Consider the following 24,098-nt stretch of genomic DNA (forward strand, 5'->3'; position numbering starts at 1 on the left):
AATGTAAGACAGGAAGCCATCAAAATCCTCGAGGAGAAAGCAGGCAAAAACCTCTTTGACCTTGGCCGCAGAAATTTCTTACTCAACATGTCTCCAGAGGCAAGGGAAACCAAAGCAGAAATGAACTATTGGGACCTCATCAAGATAAAAATCTTTTGCACAGCGAAGGAAACAATCAGCAAAACTACAAGGCAACCGACAGAATGGGAGAAGATACTGGCAAATGACATATCAGATAAAGGGTTAGTGTCCAAAATCTATAAAGAACTTATCAAACTCAACACCCAGAAAAGAAATCTTCCAGGGAAGAAACGGACAAAAGACAGGAATAGATACTTCTCCAAAGAAGACACTGAGATGGCCAACCGACACATGAAAAAATGCTCCACATCACTCATCATCAGGCAAATACAAATCAAAACCACAATGAGATACCACCTCACACCTGTCCGAATGGCTAACATGAACAACTCAGACAACAACAGATGCTGGTGAGGATGCGGAGAAAGAGGATCCCTTTTACACTGCTGATGGGAATGCAAACTGGGGCAGCCACTCTGGAAAACAGTATGGAAGTTCCTCAAAAAATTAAAAATAGAACTACCCTATGACCCAGCAATTGCACTACTAGGTATTTATCCAAGGGATACAGCATCCATCGAAGGGGCACATGCACCCCAATGTTTATAGCAGCACTATCAACAATAGCCAAAGTATGGAAAGAGCCCAAATGTCCACCGATGAATGGATAAAAAATATGTGGCGTATGTATGCACACACACACACACACACACACACACACACACACACACACATAAAGAGAATGAAATCTTGCCATTTGCGACTACGTGGATGGAACTGGAAGGTATTATGCTAAGCGAAATTAGTCAGAGAAAGACAAGTATCATATGACTTCACTCATATGAGGACTTTAAGAGACAAAACAGAGGGACATAAGGAAAGGGAAACAAAAAGAATATAAAAACAGGGAGGGGGACGAAACATAAGAAACTCTTAAATATGGAGAACAAACAGAGGGTTGCTGGAGGGGGTATGGGAGGGGGGAGGGGCTAAATGGGTAAGGGGCGCTAAGGAATCTACTCCTGAAATCATTGTTGCACTAGATGCTAACTTGGATGTAAATTTAAAAATAAATAATTTTTTAAAAAGTAATTAAAAACAGCTGTTCTACTGGGAGAGGCTGGTAAACGGACAGCTGCCCTCTTGCCCTCCCCAGGGAACCACAGGGTACCAAAGAGCACAGTGTAAAAACCACATTTCATCTAACCCTTTCCATCTCCCAGATGAGGACTATGGGACCTAATGGTCTAATTCCCACGCAAGGCCACACGCCTAATCAGAGACAAACTGCCTGGGCTAGAAGCTAGATCTCCAATACCAAGGAACTTACCAACTAGCCATGGAAACGGAATATGTGTGTGCTAGAATGTGGAAGAGAATTTAGGCTGTTTTTCAGGTTGTATTATCAAAGCCTGAGACTTGGCCAAGTCCCTTGCTCTTTGGGTTTCAGTTTCTTGACTGAACCTTCTGTTCTTAATAACTTATATCTAAGTATCTATTAACGGCAAAACGAGTGATCACTTCCATGCTCAGTCACACCATTTTTTCCTTGTATACTTTTACAAATTTGTGGATTTGTTATGAATTTAAATGCGAATGGAAAATAAAAATGTTGACATTGTAAAAATAAATAAATAATCATTATGGAAATTAATCGTGTACTTGCTATCATCCCCTGACGGGCACACAGGGTTTTCAGCTACAAGGTTCCCGGGTGCCTACACCAAATGACTGCAAGTTGCTTTGTTTTCCTGAACATGTCTTATTTTTGTGATATTCCTGTCTCTTCACTTGCTGGTAGTGTCCCATCTCTGTCCTCTGGGTGCCTTTCATTATCCATCTCTAACTTGCTGCTTCTAATTTAACATATAGGCGACGGAACCAGACAATTAACCTTGTTAGAGTTATGCCCAGAATGACAGCACTTTCCAGCTACCCGTGAAAATTTCAGTTGATATTTATTAATAGCCTATATTTTTTATTCTTGAGTGTATCCTGGGCTTAAATAACAAGTGATGTAATCATCCCAGTTATGTGCCAAATAAGAGTATATCTCTACTAAAAGAGCTTATCTACCCTCCATGCAAGGGCTAAATTATCAAGGAATTGGGGATTTTCAGCATTTATTGAGCATCTACTAAGTGTCATGCACAATGCTAGTCCTCGCTCTCCAGGAGCTTACCCTGTAGTAAGGAGGTGACAGAATCATTAACAAGTGACTAATAAGGAATACACTACCATACCTACATAAGGACACGTATAAGGACAGAACCATGCACTGGGGTACTGTGGGACCACAGACCAAGGGCCATTAGTCTAGCATGGGGTTTGTCAACCTCAGCCCTATTTACATTTTGAACTGAGTGGTTTTTTTGGTGGTGGAGACCGCCCTCCTCGTTGGCAGGTTGTTTGGCTGCATCCCTGGCCTCCAGCCAGTAGATGCCAGAAGCACTCCTGGAAGTCATGACCGTAAAAAATGTCTCCAGACACCACTGATGTCCCCTGGAGGACAAGACCGCCCAGGATTGAGAACTACCCGGGTCCAAGGGTCATGAGGACAGTGTCAGGGGACTGTCTGAAAATTCTTCCTGTAGGAGAGGAAGCTCACCAAGGTCATGTAACTGGGTAGAAGTTGGTCCAGGAGGGGAGAACTAGTGGAGGATTTTACTGATTTCAGCTCAGGTCATGATCTCACAGCTCATGAGTTTGAGCCCAGAGTTGAGCCCTATGCTGATGGTGTGGAGCTTGCTTGGGATTCTCTCCCTCCCTCCCTCCCTCTCTTAATGTCCCTCCCCTGCTTCTGTTTTCTCTCAAAATAAATAAATTAATTAAAAAAAAAAACTGTAGGGAGAAGGGATAGACGGAGTGGGGGTGGGGAAGGATGAAAATCACTCCGGCGTTGCTAACCTATCTATATTGATGATTTTTTTGCCTTATCTTTCTCATTCTTCTTTGTGTTTTGGTGATGGTCAGGTTGACAGCTTAATTCGAGCAGATAATACACGGAAAAGCACTTTGCAAACCCTGGGAAGTGTCACTCATACACAAAGTATCGCTGGTATTACCATAGCAGCAGATAAAAACAATGCACTTTATGGCTTTCCTTGTATGTGCTAATTCTTAGGAATTTGTGAAGAACAGAGTATTGCCGTGTTGCTTATTAAGTCATTGTCTCTCACGCCAAACCACCCCCCCCCCGCCTGCTTGCCAGAGCTAACCACAATCCTAACTTTATGAGAATCACTACTTTGCTTTTTTTTCTTTTTTTTTTTTTAGTTTTCGACACAAACTGTGCATCCATAAATATAGCACAGTTTAATTTTTCCTCTTTGTAACTTTATATACAAGATAACACAGTACGTATTTTGAGGGGTTTTCTTCCTCAACATTTTTAAGATCCCTCTCTGCATTGCTCTATCGCATTTGAACGCAGTCATCACAACTGGTCCCACCTTCTCTGCAAGAGCACGGGGCTCCATCACGCGTGCCCCGCCCCCACGCCCACCGGCGCGGGCCCCGCCCCCCGGCACCTCGCTAGCTGAGCTCGGGGCTTGGGTCTTGTTGGCTTGTTGGTCTCCAGGGCAGCACCTGCGACGCGGGCGGGACGGGGCGGGGCGGGGCGGGGCCGGGCGGCGGGAGGGAGGCCGGCTGGTGGCGGCACTGGAGAATGCGGGCTGCGGGGGTCACGGTCTCCGAGGAGCGCTGGGCAGGTGACAGGCGGTTGCCTCCTGAAGGGGAGGGGGGGTGCGCGTGCCCGGGAGGGAAATGGGAAGAGCTGAGACTTGGGGGGGGGGGGGGGGGCGGTGGGGATGGGGACAGCAGGAAACCTCCAGAGGAAACTGGATCAGGACCAGGAGACACCCAAGGAGCCCGTGCTAGACAGCATTTGGGGTCCAGGCGGGAAGGGGGACCGTGGCGAGGCAGGGAAAAGGGCCCCTGGAAAGGCTTTGGTGCCCAGACTCCCAGAGCAGCCCTGTCCTCTGTTGACTAAGACCCGTGCAGGGCACGGACCCGTCACTTCCCTGATCTTAAAACGCCTTTGCTGCCCAGTCTTGTCCATCAGTGGGGGGGAAAAAAGGCAAATACAGAAAACAAACCGGCCGCCCCGTACGGGCAGTTTCCAGGCTGTTCCACAACAGGACAACTTTCTACTTTTCCTCTTAGCCAGAACACGTAGAGTTCCCTTTCACCTACGGAAGGAAATTTGTTCCTCCCTGTAGGAGAGGACGAGACTCAAGGTCTTGAAGAGAACCCTAGGGAACTGGCCGAGTCTCAGCGCCTGGATACCAATGGCGACATCCCAGCCTGTCTTGTTTACTTTGTAACGAGATTTGTCAGCCTCTCTAGGTCAGAAATTCAGTGAAAAACAATCGTACCACTAGGGAGCCACTTTCATTACATTTAAAATGCCCGTGTGCTCATTTATTCAAGATACCAGTTTCCCCTCTTTAATCTCACGCCTTTATGAGATCAGGCCTCCACCAAAGCCTGGTGATGTTTGGCTTTGCTCTCTCCCCACTATCCCAGATTTCATTAACAACAAAATTATCTTCTTCCACGGACATTATTTTTTTATTCGTTAAATCTCAGAAACCTTAGCCTATTTAAGAACTACTGAGGGGACGGAAGGATTTCATGAGCAATTCCAAATTGAAACAGAATGATTATTTTAAGCTTTGTCTATAAGATCCCAAGTACAGAGACTTAAACTCATTCAGTAAAACTCTTAACGGATGTTTATACAAATTTTCCATTAAAATGTTAGTACTTGGTGGATTTGCTGCTTTCTAAAAAAACCCGAGGGGCACCTGGGTAGCTCTGTCAGGTAAGCCTCCGACTTCAGCTCAGGTTCATGAGTTCAAGCCCTGCCTCCGGCTCTGTGCTGACAGCTCAGAGCCTGGAGCCGGTTTCAGATTCTGAATCTGTCTCTTTCTCTCTCTCCGCTCCTCCCTGCTAGCACTCTGTGTCTCTCTCAAAAATAAACCTTAAAAAAAAAAAAAACTTAAAAAAAATAAAAATAAAAACACCCTAAAGAGCAACAGTTAATCTGCTTATCAATATTGAGCTAACAAGGTAAGGCACACTATGTATTTTTAAAATGAGCCGATACAGCAAACTAGTCTGTACAGTTAACCGATAATATATTAGTCTACCCCCTTAGGGGATTTTGAATTAAAAAGAAAACCACTTCATAATGTATTTAAATCTGAAAGCTGCCTTTTGTCTGTTTTGTTTGTTAAGGTATTTTCCCCCAAGGAGCTGATAACGTTAGCAACCAGATTCCACGTTATTACAGTGCAAGGAATCCGAATAAGTTCATTTATTTAAAGCTAGCGGTCGGCCAAAACAACAAGAGCAAGCCCTTAAAAATGTTACAGGAATCTCTGATGGTAAAGTTTCTGTTACCTGACCTACAGGGGGGAAAAATGGCACAAAGGCGGGGAGAAAGAAGACAGAGCAAAATAGGAATGCTAGGTAGAGATGAAAGGGAGCACAATCCAAAATCATCATCTCCTTTCAATCTGATATGAACTCAGAGCACCCCTTTCCATAAACCGTCTCGTGGGTCTTTATGACAGCCCTTTGAGACAGGGAAGGCTCGCCTGGAACCACACACTTAAGAGAGTTAGAAGGGACCCTCGCTGTTACTCAGGCCAATCTCCCACCCACCCAACATTCTCCAGGACAACATCCCTCTCAGGTAGGTAGAGGTCCAGCCTCTGCTACGAGCCACTGAGTGGCCGAATGCACAAAGCCTCCAAACATTTTGTTAAACAGTTCTAATCATTGCTTTTTTAAATATATATACCGACCGCAGGTTGACCTCCATGTGATGGCCACCTAAGTTACACGTTCCTACCCAGTAGCAAGCTGGGTACCAACATGTCTCCTAAATGACAAGACCGGCCAATATAGGTCTACGCACAAAAGCCTTCCCTCTTTACCGTTCCAAAACACATTCTTCCCTTTTTTCTCCTCTACTTTTCAAAAGGTAGACCCTGAACCTGTTTTATTCTATTCACGAATACTCCTGAACCTGGCATATTTACATTGGTGCCCTGGGTGTTTGAAATAATTAATCATTTAGCTCTTGTCCAGGCGTGTCTGTCACAGGCCCTTGGAAGGCAGAGGAAGGAATCTAGCCACTGGATTTCCTCAATAAAGCTGCATTTGATTACTCAGGCTATCTATGAGCTCCACATCAGATGTGTTTCCGTAGAGAGAAAAACACAATAGTTTTTCTAATAGACCTTCCTCCCACAAAAGGGCACAAAAAGGCTGCAGATTAATATAACGGAGTTCTACTCATTTAAATGTTTGAGTAACCCTGGAATTAAAGAGCTTTCAGGAGTCGCCAAGTGACATAAACTTCATTGTTTTTTAGGTGATGCTTTTGTGAACCGCAGCTTTAAATGTTCAAGCCAACTGCTCCTATCGAGAATATTTGTATTCATATTCATAAGTGTATTTTTTCAAGATGAGTCATAGTAAATTAATTCCCAAGCTCTCAATTCGGTCTCCTGTCCACCACACCAGCTTAAAAGTCCAGTCCACAGAGCCACCTTTTAAGAAAGACTTACACCTGATTTCAAAAGACTCCTTGGAATCCGATTCAGAAAGCTTCACTCAAGAGAGCAAGTCCCAGTCTGAACTTGGAAATCCAATCCAGGACAATATGGAGCCTGACAGCCTGGAGGAGGAAAGCCCTCAACTGGAAAGCCTGAGTGAGACAGAAGAGGAAGCAAGCAGAAACGCAGCCCAGAAGGACGGCAAGGAAAACCTCCGTACCCAGAACGATGGCATATATTCCAGGTAAGGAACTGGCTTGTGTAAGATACCAGTGGGTTCTGAAATGTATTGTTAAATAATTACAAGCAACAGTAAGGACAGGCTATAGTCATGAACACCTTGTGATGTGTCTGGCACCGGTCCCAAGCAACTAAGGACAGCTCGAAGCCAGGTTTTGCCATGTTTGGTTGGTCGGTTGTTTTTTTAACTAAAAAATATGCAAAAGACAAGAACGGGTATTAATAAGGGCATATGCACTCCTCATTTCCTGTCCATGTTCCAAGTGCCTCCACTGCTATGGCCTGACCTTGGAGAAATTCCAGGAAGCCTGTTATATAGGGAAGCACCAGGACGTGGAACCAGGTGGTCTTGATTTAGTCCACACACTGCTATCTAGCCTATGATTTGAAATAAATCATTTAACTCTTTTGCGACTCATTTTTCTCACCGGTCAAACTGATCTGGCCTGCCTATCTCCCAGGACGGCTATCGAGGTCAGTAAATACATTCTGGGAGTAGAATCCTAGCTACCTCCCGGGGCTTATATGATCATATAAGGATTTAATTTCTAGTAAACTGTATTTATGGGGTATTAACATAATGCTATGTGGGAGCTACCAAATAATTTAAGAGAATATAAATGAGTACAGTACTCAGTTTTAACGAAAATACTAATTTTGACACAGTATGGAAGAAGTTAAAAGCTACTGATTAGAAAAGAGGTTTTCACAGGGTGATGAAGTATACAGTCCAAAACAGACAGTCTGGATTCAGATTCTGCCGCTTACTAGCTGTGTGACTTGGCCAAGTTCACTTAATCTCTCTGTGCCTCAGTTCCGTCATCACTGAAATGGGACAATAATAGTTCCTTCACTGAGTTTTGAGGTGAAAGTCAATCAATATACACAGAGTGTGTAGAATGAAGTGCTTTATAAGTTATATAGGTATCAGGGGGTTTTTTCTAAATGGATAAAATATATTAAAAAAATTTTTTTAGTGTTTATTTATTTTTGAGAGAGACAGAGACAGAATGTGAGTGGGTTAGGGGCAGAGAGAGAGGAGGACACAGAATCCAAAACAGGCTCCAGGCTCTGAGCTGTCAACGCAGAGCCTGACGCGGGGCTCCAACTCACGAGCTGTGAGATCATGACCTGAGCCGAAGTCGGACGCTCAACTGACTGAGCCACCCAGGCGCCCCTAAATGGGTAAAATATATTGAACAAAGTTTATAGAAGGCCTAGAACTTGGGCAGGCAGGATTTTGGAAAGAAGGTAAAATTTGACAACAGAATTAGAACGAACGCGTGACACGTTAAAGCCCCACTTGGTGCCAGAGGAGCATAGAGAAAGAGGACGGCACAGGGCCCTGATTATAGGGACCACAGTGACTGTAACCAGCCCACCCCCCAGACAGGGCATTGAACATGGAACCCAACAACCAGCCCCAGCAACACCGTTCTAACAAGGGCACCTGCGGGAGCCACAGTGAGGGCCCAGTCCTGAGTCTTTTTCTTCCTTTCTGCTTTCCTTCCTTATTTCTTTCACTACGGACATCCTGCAGAATCAAGTATATTTGCTTCTGAGCAGTAAGTGCTGTGACCAAAGTGCAGCCACGGCGCTGGGGGAGAGAGAGGGGCTCAGGGAGGCATCAGCCAGACAGCCACCCCTGCGTGGCCTGGGTTGGGTACACCACGGGGAGAGAATACAGGCTCTTGGGGACACCTGGGAGACGAAGCCATGTGTAAGGAAGATTATCCTGTAAGCAGGTGCATCGTGAATTAGAGGGTAAACTCATGATGGACAAAGAGACTACCAAATAGTAACAATTTATAGCCATGACAACAGTATCTCTTTTTAAAGGCCCATCTGTCATTTCTTTTAATTCTGCATTGCCATCCTGCAAGAAAATGCTGCTATTCCCATTTTATGGATAAGGAAAATGAGGTGAACAGAGATCAAGTAACTTGTTGAACATCATAGTGCTGTGGGAGGATACTTGTGGTTTTGTTCTTGATGTTGATTTAAATTTCGACAAAATTCTGGGGGGCTTGGGCGGCTCAGTCAGTTAAGCATCCGACTCTGAATTTCAGCTCAGGTCATGATCTCATGATGCCTGAGATCAAGGCCCACGTTGTGAAGCCTGCTTGGGATTCTCTCTTCCTCTCTCTCTCCCTCTCTCTCAAAATAAAGATTTTAAAAAATATGACAAAAATCCTAATCTACAGATTAACCCTTCTTTCCATATGTGTGTCGTATATTTTTTGAAAGACCTAAAATGTTACAGATAAAGTTTCCTTATTCCCCTTCTCAAACCCATTCCCCCACATGCCTCCTCAGAGAGAACCAGTATGTACCCTTCCGTGGATGTGTAGACTTCTTAGCAATCTTTTATTCATTTACTGCATAGGTAATCTAGAAAGAGAGAGAATGAGAACATGAGTTGACAGGGCCTGTTGACACATTAGATACGGTGACTGAAGGAAGAAGAGAAGCCAAAGGTCACTATTAAGGTTCTTGTAACAATAGCCAGCATTTATAGGATGTTTATCATGAGCCCATCACTGCACTAAACACTTTATGCATATTGTCTCATTTAATCTGTATGCAGCCCTGTTAGGAGATGGTACAATGATCCCCATTTTAAAGGCTGCCCACGACGCTTAAAGGGATTGTTATTATATACATTTATTACATCGGCTGAGTGGTAGAGTGGAAAACTCACACAGTCTCTGTGCCTTAAGCCGTGTTTTTATCATAGCTCTGATGTAAGGGAGTCAGAGTCTCCTAGGTAATAAATGGTAGTTCTTTTGGGGTTTTTTTCCTCCAGAAACGAGGGCATTGGAAAGGACAGATCTTTGCAGTAGATAGGCATTCTTGTCTGTACTTTTACAGCGGAGAAACCAAAGCAAGGATCTATTAAGTGACCTCATTTCCCCAATGTTGAGTTTTTCTTCTTTTGAGTCCAGTGCTCAGGAAGCAGACTTTTCTCCCTTGCTCTTTACCCCAGGCCAGTGTAAATGCCACTCAATATATTTCAAAATAAAGACTACTACTTATAGAAATCAAAATTATGGTCAGGGCCCTCGTCTTCTGATTCAGAGATCCATAAAGATTGCTGTTTTTTGTAGACTGATTTTATTTCGAAATCTTTAATGACAGACTGTCATCCCCGGGGTTAGAATGGCTTTTAGCCCTAGTAATTGTTTGGCGGTGTAGTGCTTCGTGCACTGAACATTAGGAGGACCAGTTCTCCACTACAAAGGAAAACAGAACTGAAGCATTTAGCCAAATAATGCCTCAAAAATATTATTCAGGTTAGTTACTGGCCTTTTTCACTTTAGTCCTAGAAACCTTTCCTATGTGCAGTTGTTGCTTGGCCCTAGGTAGTTTGCTAGCCATGAAACAGACAAATCGATCCCAGGCTCTCCTATGAAATTCAAGCAGGCTTTCATTTTTGCGAGGTAGATGGTATTCTGGGAATTGTAGTTCAAAAACAATTAGTCAAAGCCTTGCCTTAAAACCATGAAAAATCTCTTTCCTCTTGCTGTTACAGGCAACAATTTTAAAAGCTGCCTGACAAATCGCTTGAGCCCCACTCTTCTGTTTTGATGTTCCCAGAACCTCCTCAAAGCAATTACTTCTCCTGTACCTCACCAAAGTCAAGCCATAGTTCAATGTATATGGATTAGAGAAAACCTTTTACTTAATGGAAATTGGAGCGGCATTGACTACAGTGAATGAATCGAGAGTGGAGAGAGGATCTCCACGTGATAATCCTTAAACCCCACTCCACAACTAGCCATAGGAAACTCGGCAATGGCAAAGAAAGAGATCAATGTAATTCCTAGAGCATTAGAAATAGCCTCTTCAGTCCTGGGGCCTCTGAAACCTTATATGTTGAAAAAAAAAAAAAAAAAAAGTCAGGGGGCAGTGGTACCATACCCAGTATATGTGTTTAATAAGAATACTTAAATGTAATTAGCTACCATTTGTAGAACTATTTGCTTTATATATACTATCTCATTTATCCTTACGAGAGCCTCTTAGGCACTATTATCCCCATTTTGCAGATAAGGAACCAAGGCTTTGAGAGTCGTGTAGGTGTATGTCGTTTCTAAGTGGCAGAGCCAGAAATTGAACTGAATGAAAGCTCTCCTAACCAAAGCCTGATCTTCTAATTATCAGTTATCTAGATAGGTGATCAGGGCTGATAGCAAAAATTAAAGCTATAACCATCTCGATATGGACTAAATGGAGGCCAGAGTAAATATGTATGTAAGGTTATAAATTTTAGGAAAGTAACGCACATTGTTTTCAAGGATACTGTGCCTTTGCAATGCACAAACATTGATCGCACTTTGCTCTGGGCGGCAGGGTCATTGGAGCCTATATCCCGCAGCATCTGTCCCGGGAAACAGAAACGTTTTCATTCATCAAGGCCTGTAGGTGTCTTCTGCATCACCTGGGAATGAAAGCCTTCACCAAAGATCCCATATTCTAATAAACCACCTCATACCAGAAATCACCGGACAGGAGACAGGCACAATGAGGAATTCTTTTTTTTTTTTTTAATTTATTTTAATGCTTATTTATGAGATAGAGAGACAGGGAGACAGAGTGCAGGTAGGGAAGTGGCAGAGAGAGAGACACAAAGTCCGAAGCAGGTTCCAGGCTCCGAGCTGTCAGCACAGAGCCCGAGGTGGGGCTCGAACTCACGTGCCAGGAGATCATGACCTGAGCCGGAGTCACACGCTTAACCAACTGAGCCACCCAGGTGCCCCCCCACAATGAGGAATTCTTACCCAGTAGTACTCAAAACTGTCTAAAAGTAAGAAATGGATTCAGTAATAATCTGCATTTTTATCGTGCCGTGGTGGTATAGGATCTTCCCCTCAAATGCTTTCATAGGTATTTCTGATTGCTAATACAAGAATCAGGTGGAGGGCTTAGAGCAGTACTGAAGAACCAAAAGAGACTTGGTAAAAAGCAAAACTCAGCGGGGCGCCTGGGTGGCTCAGTCAGTTAAGCATCCGACTTGGGCTCGGGTCATGATCTCACGGCTTGTGGGCTCGAGCCCCACATCGGGCTCTGTGCCGACAGCTCAGAGCCTGGAGCCTGCTTTGCATTCTGTGTCTCCCTCTCTCTCTGCCCCTCCCCTGCTCATGCTCTGTCTCTCAAAAAATAAATGTTAAAAAAAAAAAAAAAAAAAAAAAAGGAGCAAAACTCAGCATTTCATTTCCCCTCAAATTTCCCAGGCTGTTTTGGAGAACACACTGGAAATATTAAGCTGAGGGCAGACTTTCTTTCACAGGTGGTGGACAGATTCCGCCCCCCCCCATTAGTAGAGTAAGGATGACACCCGAGGGCACGTTTAACATGCTAGTATTACTAAGAACATTGTGAGAGATTCCAGGAGCCCACACTCATCCCTGTTGGTCTCTAGAGACATTCACCCGCGTTCATTTTTATTGACTTTATTGGATAGATTTTCAATTTAAGGACATCGGTTGGCCAACCACTTGAAATATATTACGCTGCCTTCCTTACTCCACACAGTATTTGGGGGAACAGCTACCAGCATTTTTGTTGTTTGTTTCCGATCACGTAGGAGTGGCTGTATCAGAGAAGTGACTTTTAGCCATAGGTATTAGTCATTTGTTTTCTTTTCATCCGTTTGTTCAGAAACTCTGCTGTAGTTAAACCTCGGTGCCCTCCTCCGGGAAGGCAGGGTGCCATCACGACGGATGAGCCGTCAGAGACAAAAGTAAAGTATGTGCGTGGGCATAGATTGTGTCCATTAAAGGCAGAGTCCCCGCCAGAAATGCTAACACCGCAGTGCCCTGGGGTTTAATGCCCTCGGAGACCACCACCAGTTCCTTTCTGGCTTATTTCAAAATTGGGATGCTTACTGCGTTAAATTAGTAAATAGCGAGTTCCGAACCTCACAAAGCAGAATTTAAATTCACATCACCTACAAGCCTGTGAGTTTATCAAGATGATTAAGCGGATTATAACCAAGTTACTAAAGGAATGGCTTAATCCATGGCCTTTATTGTATTCATTTTATTTCTACTCCCTGGCAAGTGTGAAAATATAGAAAGCTTTCATTACTATACATTTTGAATATATTGAATTTAAAATGAATGCTTTTTCCAATTCGTTTTTTTTTTAATGTTTATTTTTGAGAGAGAGGGAGGGAGGGAGGAAGGGGCAGAGAGAGGGTTCCTCGCTGACAGCAGAAAGCCCAATGCGGGGCTCGAACTCATGAACCATGAGGTCATGCAAACCGTGAGATCATGACCTGAGCCAAAGTTGGACGCTTACTCAACTAAGCCACCCAGCCACCCCTCCAACTCTTATGTACATTGGTGAGTTTAGCACAATGGGTGCAATCCAATGAATAAAACTGGATTCTTAGAGCTGCAGGGCTCTTAAAGCCCAGCCTATTTTCCTTATTGTCCAAAGGAGGAACCGAGGGCCGAGGGCGGTGAAGAGATTCACCCAAGTGCACCCAGCCAGTCAGTGGCAAAATCTGGACTTGGGACCCATGTTTCAAGACCTGTCCCTTCCACTGCTTTTTCTCATGACATCACGGCTACCTTGCAGGTACAATGCTGTCAATATCTGGCATCTCAAAGACAGGAAATTCTATCTAAAGAAAGTGTAAGCACCTAGACATTTTATAAATCCAAGGCTCTGCTTCAGCGTTTCTGCAGATCAAAAAGAACATCCAAGGCCTGTACGGAAAATTCCTAGTGAGCGCTGTAACCCTCAATGACTGCGAGGAATTATGTTTCTAAATACTGGACATGCAACATTTTCCTTGTGAAGCTGTAGGTAGGCTTTGTTTCACGTAAGTGATAGAAGTGAGGTACTAGGATTTTACACTGCGATTACAAACACACACTCTTTACAGCATTTATTTTCCTTTAAGTCACAGATTGCCCTTGAATCAAGGCTGAACGTGGGGCAAATATCTGGTTATTTTGCCGCCATAAATCTGTGGTCGACAAAGAAGGGACTTTAGTCGGAATTACCCAAATTATAGAATTGCTGTAAATAAAATCCATTCAGTACCATCCAATCCCTTCTCTTCGGTGTGTTTCCGTAGATAGTGTTTGGCCTTCAGTTCATTAAAACAACATTCTTCCATTAAAACGTTTTTTTTTTTTTTTTTTTTAGCAGAATGCCTACATTATATGAAATTCCCCGAACTGTAAACAACCTACTCGAAGTACATCCGTATTGTTTGTGGCACCATTTTATTTCATACTTGCAGAAGTGATTTTTTAATCCTTTGGATTTATTTCATTTGATTTACTTAAAAGCCATTGATTAAAAGATTAACATGAGCCTAGAATTCAGAAATCCTTGGCAGTGATTGCCAGTTTTCTAGTTCCTTAAAGAAGCATTAAAAACTTTACACTTAAACAAAAATTGAATTTGCTGTTCATATGCATAAAAGATTTAATGGCATATAAATTGGGAATAATTGGTCTGTTTGAAAGGATTAAATTAAACCTAAATCAATAATAACATGTGCAGTTTCAATTTAACTGCCTACTTAAAATAAAGTGGCAAATAAATAACTGCTAAATGATTAATAGCAGTGCTTTCATTCACCTCCTCAACAGGCAAAATGGCCAGTTATTGAATATTTTATTATGAGTGCCAAGGATGTTAATTGTGCTAGAAACATGCTCTAATTTTAGTAGGTTTTTTTTTGATCGAGTGCTATGCTACATGTGAGGCTCTTCATTAAATGGAGATTTGATTTTATTTTGTTTGGAGTACAGTAAGTCCTCGAATACGGTCCATGAAAGCCAGCAAATACCATGGTGCATGCATAGGAGACCACTCTCCCCTGCCTCTCTGCGTCCGTGTCTTACCTAGGCATCTGAAGAGGAGACCTTGCATCTGTTGTCTGAACAGTAACAAAAGAGTTGTGTCCGCATTGTCTGTGTAACCTTTCTAGCGAACGCGGAGGAAAAGAAGTGCATGTTTTGTGTGCAGATGATTACCGATGAAGGAGCACTTCACGCTCATTTTGTTCCCGCGTGTTGACCTGGACCACGAAACATAATTGAGCGTCTTTGCACACAAGCCCGGTACAATGGGGATCCTTCAGTATCATGTTCTGTTTCGGCCATTAGATTTGTTTCTGTGAAACAGTACAGCTTCCCATGCCCGCGATTTTGCGAAACGTAACCTTTCATTTGTTTCAACGTAGAGTTCCCATCTAGACGGGGGACCGAGGGGAGACTTTGAGACAGTCGTGGCCGGCGTAAGTGGCACAGCGTAATTAAAGCTCTTAGAAGAGCCACGGTTTCAGATTTAAATCTGCCATGCAAACATCATTAGAGTTTTCTCTCCACACGATTGGCTCCAAACCAGTGTTCTGAGCCAAAGCCATTAATTCTTTCTGATTTGTTTCCCAGCCCGTTGTGTTTTCTAGGTTCCACTTATAAACACCAGTCTCTCTGCGGCGTGTGATCTAGTTTGTTGAGGCCCGAAAGTACAGTTATTTCTGTAGATCTAAAGTAATTTAATTCTCCCCGTTTTATCTTTCCCCTCATCTTTCAGCAGGTTCTTAAAATACTTCACCACGTGGCTGAAATTTCTTAATCCCATCTCCTAAACTATAGCTCAAAAAGATTGTCCACGGTGCCTACATCGTGGTTAAAAAAAAAAAAAAAAATTGGATTTTTAAAGATAAGTGTTAATCCTTCAAGGCCACTCAGGTGCCACTTAGTGCATCACAAGACAGCCTTATGTTCTGGAAATAACATCAGCCCCAGGGAGAGAAGAATCCCTTGAGATCTATCAGCAGGAAGCACGATACACAACACTGTTATGTCACGGTGACTGTGACACTCAGCAAGCAAAGAACGGTGACAGAGCTCACTGACATAGCCTATGGGCAAGCATTCGTACGTATTAATTCACTTAATCCCCTCAACGGCGCTGTGAGATGGGTACTGTTCTTATCCGCACGTTACCGACGAGGAAGCGCAGAGAAGGTAAATAATTGGCCCACGCCCACACGGTTACTGGCGGCATCAGGAATTGTGAATATGGGCAGTCTGATTTGGGCTGCCTGTCCTTAGACGCTCTGCTACACCATTTCTCAGAACCAAAGTACTCCCTGTCATTATCCAGGCAGCAAAAGCACCACGGAGATGATGTATGACTGAGGGAGGTCTACGGTCGCGACTGCGGGCATAATGCCATTCCCCGGCGGATGCTGGTTAAATACGATGACCGCTCTGAGCGCTAGTCTTCCTGCAGAGATAAAACCAGGGAAACCATATCCTTCAATCCTCGAAGACTACCTATTTTTTTTTTTTTTTGATAATAATAAGCACCCCTCAGCGTATCGCTTCTTCTGCGAGTTTATCACAGGGTCATAGAAGGATAGAACTGAAACGGACTTTGAGGTGATCGTCTAGCAACTGACTCTGGAAAGAAGAGGTTACCACGTTTTCAGTGATAAGCAAGGTTGTGCAGCCCCCTATTTTAAATACCCATAATATGCTGCATGCTTCTGTACACATCTAACTTCTGCCCCGATTGTGAGAGCTGGCGCAGAAAGCCTGTTTCCTTTCCAGCAGGTAAGATCCACCGGCCTGCTTCTGTTTGCTCACCACGCTCCAGTGCCTACGCACCCGGGGAGCCGCTCGGCGCGTATGGGACTCGCTCGCTAACTCGCATGCGGCAGGCCTCGCTCCGTGACCGCCCGCGGGGACAGCTGCACAACACAGGCCACCGGCCCCGCGGACAGGAGCCAGGGCAGGCTGCCGCAGTCTCTGCCCCGGCTCCACCACGTGTTCGCTCTGTGACCTTGGCAAAGTTACACAAGCTCTCTGGGCTTCAGCTTCTTCATCTATTCAATGGGGAGCATGAGAGTACTGCCCTCACAGGGTTGTTCTAAGGAAGAAACCGGAGATTCGCCGTGAGCGCTCCCCCTCCCTGGCACGCGATACGTATGCTGCCTTCCCAAGGTCAGCCCGTCACATCCCACCCCGACCGAGCAGCCGAGCAGATCCCCGAAGTGATGTGTCACTCTTAACGGAGTGCAAAGAAGGGGACTCTATCTGTTCGAAACACCAAATACATACGCACACCTCTAGAGACAATCCCTTCCCAAAACTCATCGCCTGGACTGTTCAAAAGTATTCGTGTCTAACACCTCTGTTCTCTAATTGAGTTATTTTTGCTCAATGAAAGCCAGACTCTCGAGTTCACTGAGGTACATACAGGCCAGGTTCCTTCGCAGGGTTCACAAAGCCTTTCAAAGACCTCCCCTCTGCCTCGCCCTGAGCTCTCCTCAACCTGCCCTACTCCCGCCCTCCGCCGCATCCATACAGAATCTGTCGTCATCAGGACCCTCATCACTGCCACTGTAAACTGCCTGTTTCCTGGTCTGTATTCCCCACAAGGCAGGGAGCCCATCGCTGTATCCCCGAGCTCAGTAAGTGCTCAGTAAATACCTGTAGAGTCACTGAGTGAGCAAACGAGTGAGGGAAGTTAAATTCTGTGAAACAGAGCAAATGAATGAACAAGGAGAGTTAAACGTTATGTTTTCCTTTCAATATGTACTGGATACGGGGAAAAGGCACTCTTCTTCATGTAAAAAAAAAAAAAAATTCATGGCTTTACTGAAGATTATATGATTATATTGAAGATAGAATCAAGGTACCCCTTCCTCTCTTCTTCCCTAAACCACCGCCGATGAACCCTATGTTTAACTCATTACAAACCAAGCCTTGAAAGCTTTCACTAATTTGGTTCCAGGCAAGAAGCTTTTCTGCATGTTTCGAGTCTAATTTCCTACACTGTTGGGTTTTTAAAAATTAACATCCGATGCCACATTTGTGTTGACTCGAGTATTTTTGAGGCCCAGTTATTTAAGAAACACCCGTTAACTCCTCTGTCCATAGCTCAGGGTGGAGTACTAAGGGCAGAGGTTAGGGAAGGAAGGGTGACACTTAAGTCCCTGTTGCCCAGAACCTTAACTAGGTCAAGAGGCAAAGTTACCACAGTGAAAATAAGCAAATACAAACCCTTAATTATGACATAACTGCCTCATTTTGATGCTTATGCAAGCCCAACAAGTAAACAAAATATAATTTTTCCCTACTTACAGACCAGAGAGACTGGCTCAGAGATGACAGCATTCGATGCACAGATAGGTAATGACAGACCCAGAACTATCCAGTCCCAAGTCCAGACTGTGCCCTGCTGCACCACTCCGTGTCCCCGCTACCTGCCCAAAGAGACCCACGGAACCAGGCAAAAGGCAAGGCCAAGGGGTGCCTGGGTGGCTCGGTCGGTTAAGCGTCCGACTTCGGCTCAGGTCATGATCTCACGGTCCGTGAGTTCGAGCCCCGCGTCGGGCTCTGTGCTGGCAGCTCAGAGCCTGGAGCCTGTTTCAGATTGTGTCTCCCTCTCTCTCTGCTCCTCCCCCGTTCATGCTCTGTCTCTCTCTGTCCCAAAAATAAATAAACAAAACAAAACAAAAAAAAAGGCAAGGCCAAAACACAGTGCGTTCAACGTGACAAGACATCACCCAGGAGAAAGGTCCCCCTCAAAGCCCCAGAGGCACGTAACCCTGTGCTGCCTAGGGGGTGGACTAAGCTGCACAACCCGGTGTCCGGCTTCCCAACACGTGGGCGCAATCTCCCTTCAGGCATTTTGCTGGAAGAGCGTATCATTTCGCTTCCCTGGGTGGAGAAAGAAAAGCAACCAACTCCAAAAAAGTTCTCCGTCTTAATACGTGAACCCCAAATTCAAAACGACGGTTTAGCAACACATGGGAGTTTTGTGGTGTTGCCCTAATTTTTGCCTTACATCGAAGCAAAAGAAATCCAGGTCCACGTTAAGAGAAGTAAATTAGCCGTAGGGGCACCATTAGTCTGTTTACCCAGCATAGAATTACGTCCTCTGTAAACGGGAATATCAAGTAGCATAAAAAGCCTAGGTGATTTACATTTTCTTTTTGATTAGAGGATTGGAGTACCGTACTCAAGGAAGGAAAATCTCCCCCATTTAGCTTTTGAAGATCAAAGGGGCCATTAAATATGCCATATTACCAGCATTTTTTTTTTCTTTTTTGGTTAAGACCGGGAGGTGCTTTACAAATTGAGACTGTCAGGAGGAAAAGGGAAGACTTTATTTGGGGTCATATGCACGGATTATGGACTGGCCCGTGTCCCTAAGGCAGGACCCTACGTTTAACCTTTGGCTGAAACAGGGCTGTCCTACAGCTTAAAGCACATGCTGACCTGTCTGCTGTTCTGTGTGCATCGATCCGACCAACGAAAAGAATATGAACTGAGGATGAGTTCGGATTCTCAACATTTGGGGATCTTTCTGTAGCGCATCTGATAAAACCTACCAAGACAAAGTGAAAAGTAAAATCGCTTTACAGGAGGATGAACCTATGCGGGTATTCAGTTGAGACGAATCTTGCTTTCCCTCACAAAAGGCGCAGACCGAGGAAAATAGCATCCAGGCAGCTACAACATTTTCTTCCTAGATAAGCAGTCAAATGTGTATGTCACCAGCCAAAACGTGAAATCAATTTTATCTTCATTAGCCGAAGTACTTAAGGTGTGCATAATAGCCTCCCTTAAACCAGTGAGTCACTGACATTTATTTTTCAGCTGTTTTTCTGGCATTTATAAATTAACTATCCCCCACTTTTATTCTGTAATTTAATGAACTGGGGTAATTAAGACCTTTTCGTCCTTAGGTACAGCGTGTAAACCTAATCTGAGCCTCAGATAGGTCTTGAACGTATAGATAGCAAAAGAATGGCTCAGTAGGTTAAGCATCTGACTCTTGATTACAGCTCAGGTCAAGATCTCATGGTTTGTGAGAACGAGCCCTACGCTGGGCTCTGCACAGACAGTGCAGAACCAGCTTGGGATTCTCTCTCTCCCTCCCTCTCCCTATCCCTCCCACATGTGCACACCCTCTCCCCGCCTCTCTCAAAGTAAATAAATAAACATTAAAAACAAAAAAGATAGTAAAGAGGAAAATTATAGGAGAAAGATTTAAGTAGGATAATCAACTAAATATAATGAGTAAGTTCATTTTGATGAAAGACTTGACATTTTCCTTCTGCTTTGGGCAGCCAACAGCCGGTAGAGGATAAATATTCAGACCTGCGATACGACCCAAACTGGAAGAGTAAGAAAGAGGAGAGGAAGTTCTTGACTGTGGAAGCACTGCCAGAGTCTGTAGACAGCTCGACTGAAAATCTGACTTCAGATCCACTGTACCCTTCCAAGGAGACGTCCATGGAACTCCCTGGGGGAAAGGCGGAACAGAAGAGGAGCCCACAGAGCGTTGCCTCCTTCCTTGGCAGTGAATTTTTAAGCCCGAACTATGAGTGCGGCACCCATCACAGCCAGCCATCTTCGGAGCTGAGCGACCGTGATCTGGAGAAGTCCAGCAAGCTCTCTCAGTGCTTGAAGAGTTCAAGTTCACATAATGAGGTTTTTCTGCCAGGATCACGTGGCCGGCGGCGAAGGAAGTCCAAACAATATTTTGTGGAAAAAAACAAGCTGACTCTGGGATTACCTACTCCTAAAACGGACTCGTATCTTCAGCTTCACAATAAAAAAAGGGGGGACATTCTCTCAGAACAGGTATGTAAGTGCTCCTTTCTCCCAGCCCTAGACTGGGATTTGCCCTTGTTTGAAATGGCTGGAGACCACTTCCTTTGAGATGGTGATGTCATTGTAACCACATGGCTAAAACAAATGTCCTTGCTCTTCTTTGAGGAATCAGGGGAGTTAGTCCACTAATTCTTAAGAGCAAAATCAAAGCCATCAATGGCTTACAATGCTATAATTCAATTATATCCAAAATATCTCCATTCAAGGAAACAGAATTTAAAAAGAAATTTTTTTTAATGTTTATTTTTGAGAGAGAGATACAGAGACAGAGTGCGAGCAGGGGAGGGGGAGAGAGAGAGAGAGAGAGAGAGAGAGAGAGAGAGAGAGAGAGAGAGAGAGAGAGAGAGAGAGAAAGAGAAACACAGAATCCCAAGCAGGCTCCAGGCTCTGAGCTGTCAGTACAGAGCCTGACACGGGGCTTGAACTCACAAGCTGTGAGATCATGACCTGAGCTGAAGCTGGACGCTTAACCGACTAAGCCATCCAGGCACCCCAAATGCAGATTTTTTTTTTAACTGCCTATTCCATTAGATAAAATAGAGGACTGAACGTATGGTTCCCTGTGCTGGTTGCCTGGTTTTCAACCCTCTTAAATGCCCAATACAACGGAGGTGACGTGACAAACTCACATCAGGAACAGCAACTCACATACACAAGTTATTCTCAACTTAGATTTTAGATACGTATTGTGTGGTAGTGGGAGAGGGGCGGGGTACAACATGTGGTTGTTTGGTCATCGTTTTTAATCCTCCAGGTGATTTTATTACCTTTCCAACCATGATTGATAATCACTACACCTTCCTTTATTCTGTGCAGATGATATAATTAAACTTTAGTTTCTCTATCTATAAAAGTGGAATAAATGCCCCCCCCCTTTCTCATCTGATCATTTCTGGAATAAATTCTATCCCAGACGATGGATTCAAAATCTATTTCATGGGCACTCATAACGATCCTATCAGCCCACCTCCTGGTGGACGTGTCTGTGGATGTAAGAAAAGAAGGTCTGGGGCGCCTGGGTGGCTCAGTCGGTTAAGCGCCGGTCTTCGGCTCAGGTCATGACCTCACGGCTTGTGGGTTTGAGCCCCACGTCAGGTTCTGTGCTGACACAGAGCCTGGAGCCTGCTTCGGATTCTGTGTCTCCTTCTCTCTGCCCCTACCCTGCTTGCGGGCCCTCTCCCTCCTCTCTCTCTCAAAAATAAATTTTTTAAAATTGTTAAGAAAGAAAAGAAGGGCCGGATCAGTATATCTACCTTCCTTATTGGGGAAATAGCTTGAAATTCATTACCTACTAATGTGGAATCATTTTCAAATAAGAAGGAAAGGTTATTAAATGAGGATGCCCTTAAACGCATTCCAGATTCAAACTGGTATTATTTAAAGTGCTCTAACCTGTTCTAACCTGTAGCTTATCTTTTCCTTTTTTTTTTTTTTTTTTGATAGAACGAGAGATGAGGTAGATGAACATTTGAGACTTTCCCTTAATTCGGAAAATCCTTTTATAGTCTTAAAGGATTAGGGTCACATCCTTGCCTTGGTAACTAATAATAAAGCAAAGGAATGGATGTACTCTATTCAGCTGAATTATCAAAACACTTAGCGGAATTCAATTTTGACCCAATTTTAGATGTTAACACAATTTTCATGAAACTTAGGTGGAATTGTGAATTTTGCTTCGTTGCCCATTTAAAAATATAAATAGGGGTTGCCTGGGTGGCTCAGTTGGTTAACCGTCTGACTTTGGCTCAGGTCATGAGTTCAAGCCCCACGTCGGGCTCTGTGCTGACGGCTCGGAGCCTGGAGCCGGCTTCGGATTCTGTGTCTCCCTCTCTCTCTGCCTCTCTGCCACTTGCACTCTCTCTCTCTCTCTCAAAGATAAATAAACATTAAAAAAAAAATTTTTTTTAATTTTTTAATATAAATTCAACAGTCCAGTATCTGTGAAAAATGCTTAGCCAGTAGTTTCCCCCAGACAAGAACAATATTTTTCATTTATTTTTAAATGTGTTCTCCAAAGAAGCCAATCTAGGAGAGGCAAATAATGAAGCCAAAGGAAAGAGTTGTATGTCTACTAATAAAAGTGAAAATAGCTTTATTATAAACTCTTTAATTGCTGATTTTTTTTTTCTTAACATTTATTTTTGGGACAGAGAGAGAGAGAGAGAGCATGAACAGGGGAGGGTCAGAGAGAGAGGGAGACGCAGAATCCGAAGCAGGCTCCAGGCTCTGAGCTGTCGGCACAGAGTCCGACGCGGGGCTCGAACCCGCAAGCAGCGAGATCATGACCTGAGCCGAAGTCGGACGCTCAACCGACTGAGCCACCCAGGCGCCCCTAACTGCTGATTTCTTAATTGCTAATTTTTCTTAGTAGTTGTAACTTAATTTACAGACAACATTGGGGTGAATTGACTGTCAGTGATTCCACAGCATAATTCTGTGTTATGCCAGTGAGGAAGCTTCAAAGCATTTTTGGCCCGCTCAATCTTTAAGCTCATGAATTAGTCTTTGAAGTGGCCATTGACCTTGTCTGCCACTCGGTCCAGGTTTAAATCTTGAAGGGCTTATTTATAATTATAATCGAAAGTGTTTCTTCATCATTTCCCAACATATATTTCCTTCATCTTACTCCATTTAAAAAAAAAAAAAAGGTAGCAATTTAAAAATAAACAGGCTAAAAATCAGTTTGACCTAACAGTGATATGATACCTGTAACTTGTTTTACTGAATTATAGTCAATAGCATAGAATGACGTGTTCCTTTCATTATTTATATATGAAATATGTGCAGGTCTTTCTGCCAGTAGAGATTAAAAGTTCCCTTATGGGCAAGAACTATGCTTTGGACTTATCTTTTTTTTAGCTTATTTATTTATTTTGAGAGAGAGCGAGAGCGAGAGAGCGTGAGCAGGGGTGGAGCAGGGGGAGAGAGAGGGAGACAGAGAGAGAATCTCAAGCAGGCTCCATACTGTCAGTGCAGAGCCCGATGTGGGGCTCGAACCCAGGAACCGTGAGATCATGACCTGAGCTGAAGTTGGATGCTTAATCGACTGAGCCACCCAGGCGCCCCACTTTGTAGTTATTTTTAATCTTCGTGGTAATGAGCCTAACATACTACAAGGTGTCAGTAAATATATGGGAAATGAAAACTGAATCTCTTCCATCACCTCCAAACTTATTCTCTTCAGTATAAAGTTTACTTGAGGGGGAAATAGTATCTCCAGAGCAGTGGTTAGAAAGCCTCACTGGATATTAGATTCACCTGAGAAACGAATTGTAAAATGATTCTCGGCTTCACCCAGACCAACTGACATCTCGGGGTAAGATCCTGAGAGCCGGTATTTTTCTTTCAAAGCTCCCCAAGTGATTCTAATATTTAGCCAAGATTGAGAGAATCCTTGATCTAACGGAGTGGTTCAGGGGCACCTGGGTGGCTCAGTTAGTTAAGCATCTGACTCTTGATTTTGGCTCAGGTCATGATCTCCCGGTTCGTGAGATCGAGCCCCACATCAGGCTCTGTGCTGACAGGGCAGAGCCTGCTTGGGATT

At 44.0% G+C, this 24,098-nt stretch overlaps 1 protein-coding gene across 3 annotated transcripts in view; it reads left to right on the forward strand.

Annotated features, from left to right (window-relative positions):
- The first annotated feature begins 3,713 nt into the window (after nt 1–3,713).
- The window catches only part of JHY (junctional cadherin complex regulator), a 59,637-nt gene continuing 39,252 nt past the window's right edge, over nt 3,714–24,098 (forward strand). The window contains exons 1-4 of one of the 3 annotated variants that reach the window (XM_058687094.1): nt 3,726–3,791; nt 4,246–4,428; nt 6,467–6,894; nt 20,008–20,524. In XM_058687094.1, the coding sequence (XP_058543077.1) occupies nt 6,560–6,894; nt 20,008–20,524 (852 nt within the window). In that variant the 5' untranslated portion in view covers nt 3,726–3,791; nt 4,246–4,428; nt 6,467–6,559. Of the gene's footprint in view, nt 3,792–3,928; nt 4,429–6,466; nt 6,895–20,007; nt 20,525–24,098 lie in introns of those variants that run through there. The other 2 variants (XM_058687093.1, XM_058687092.1) reach the window with 2 other exon arrangements.

This window comes from Neofelis nebulosa, chromosome 10, assembly GCF_028018385.1.
Source record: "Neofelis nebulosa isolate mNeoNeb1 chromosome 10, mNeoNeb1.pri, whole genome shotgun sequence".
Classification (NCBI taxonomy): domain Eukaryota; kingdom Metazoa; phylum Chordata; class Mammalia; order Carnivora; family Felidae; genus Neofelis; species Neofelis nebulosa.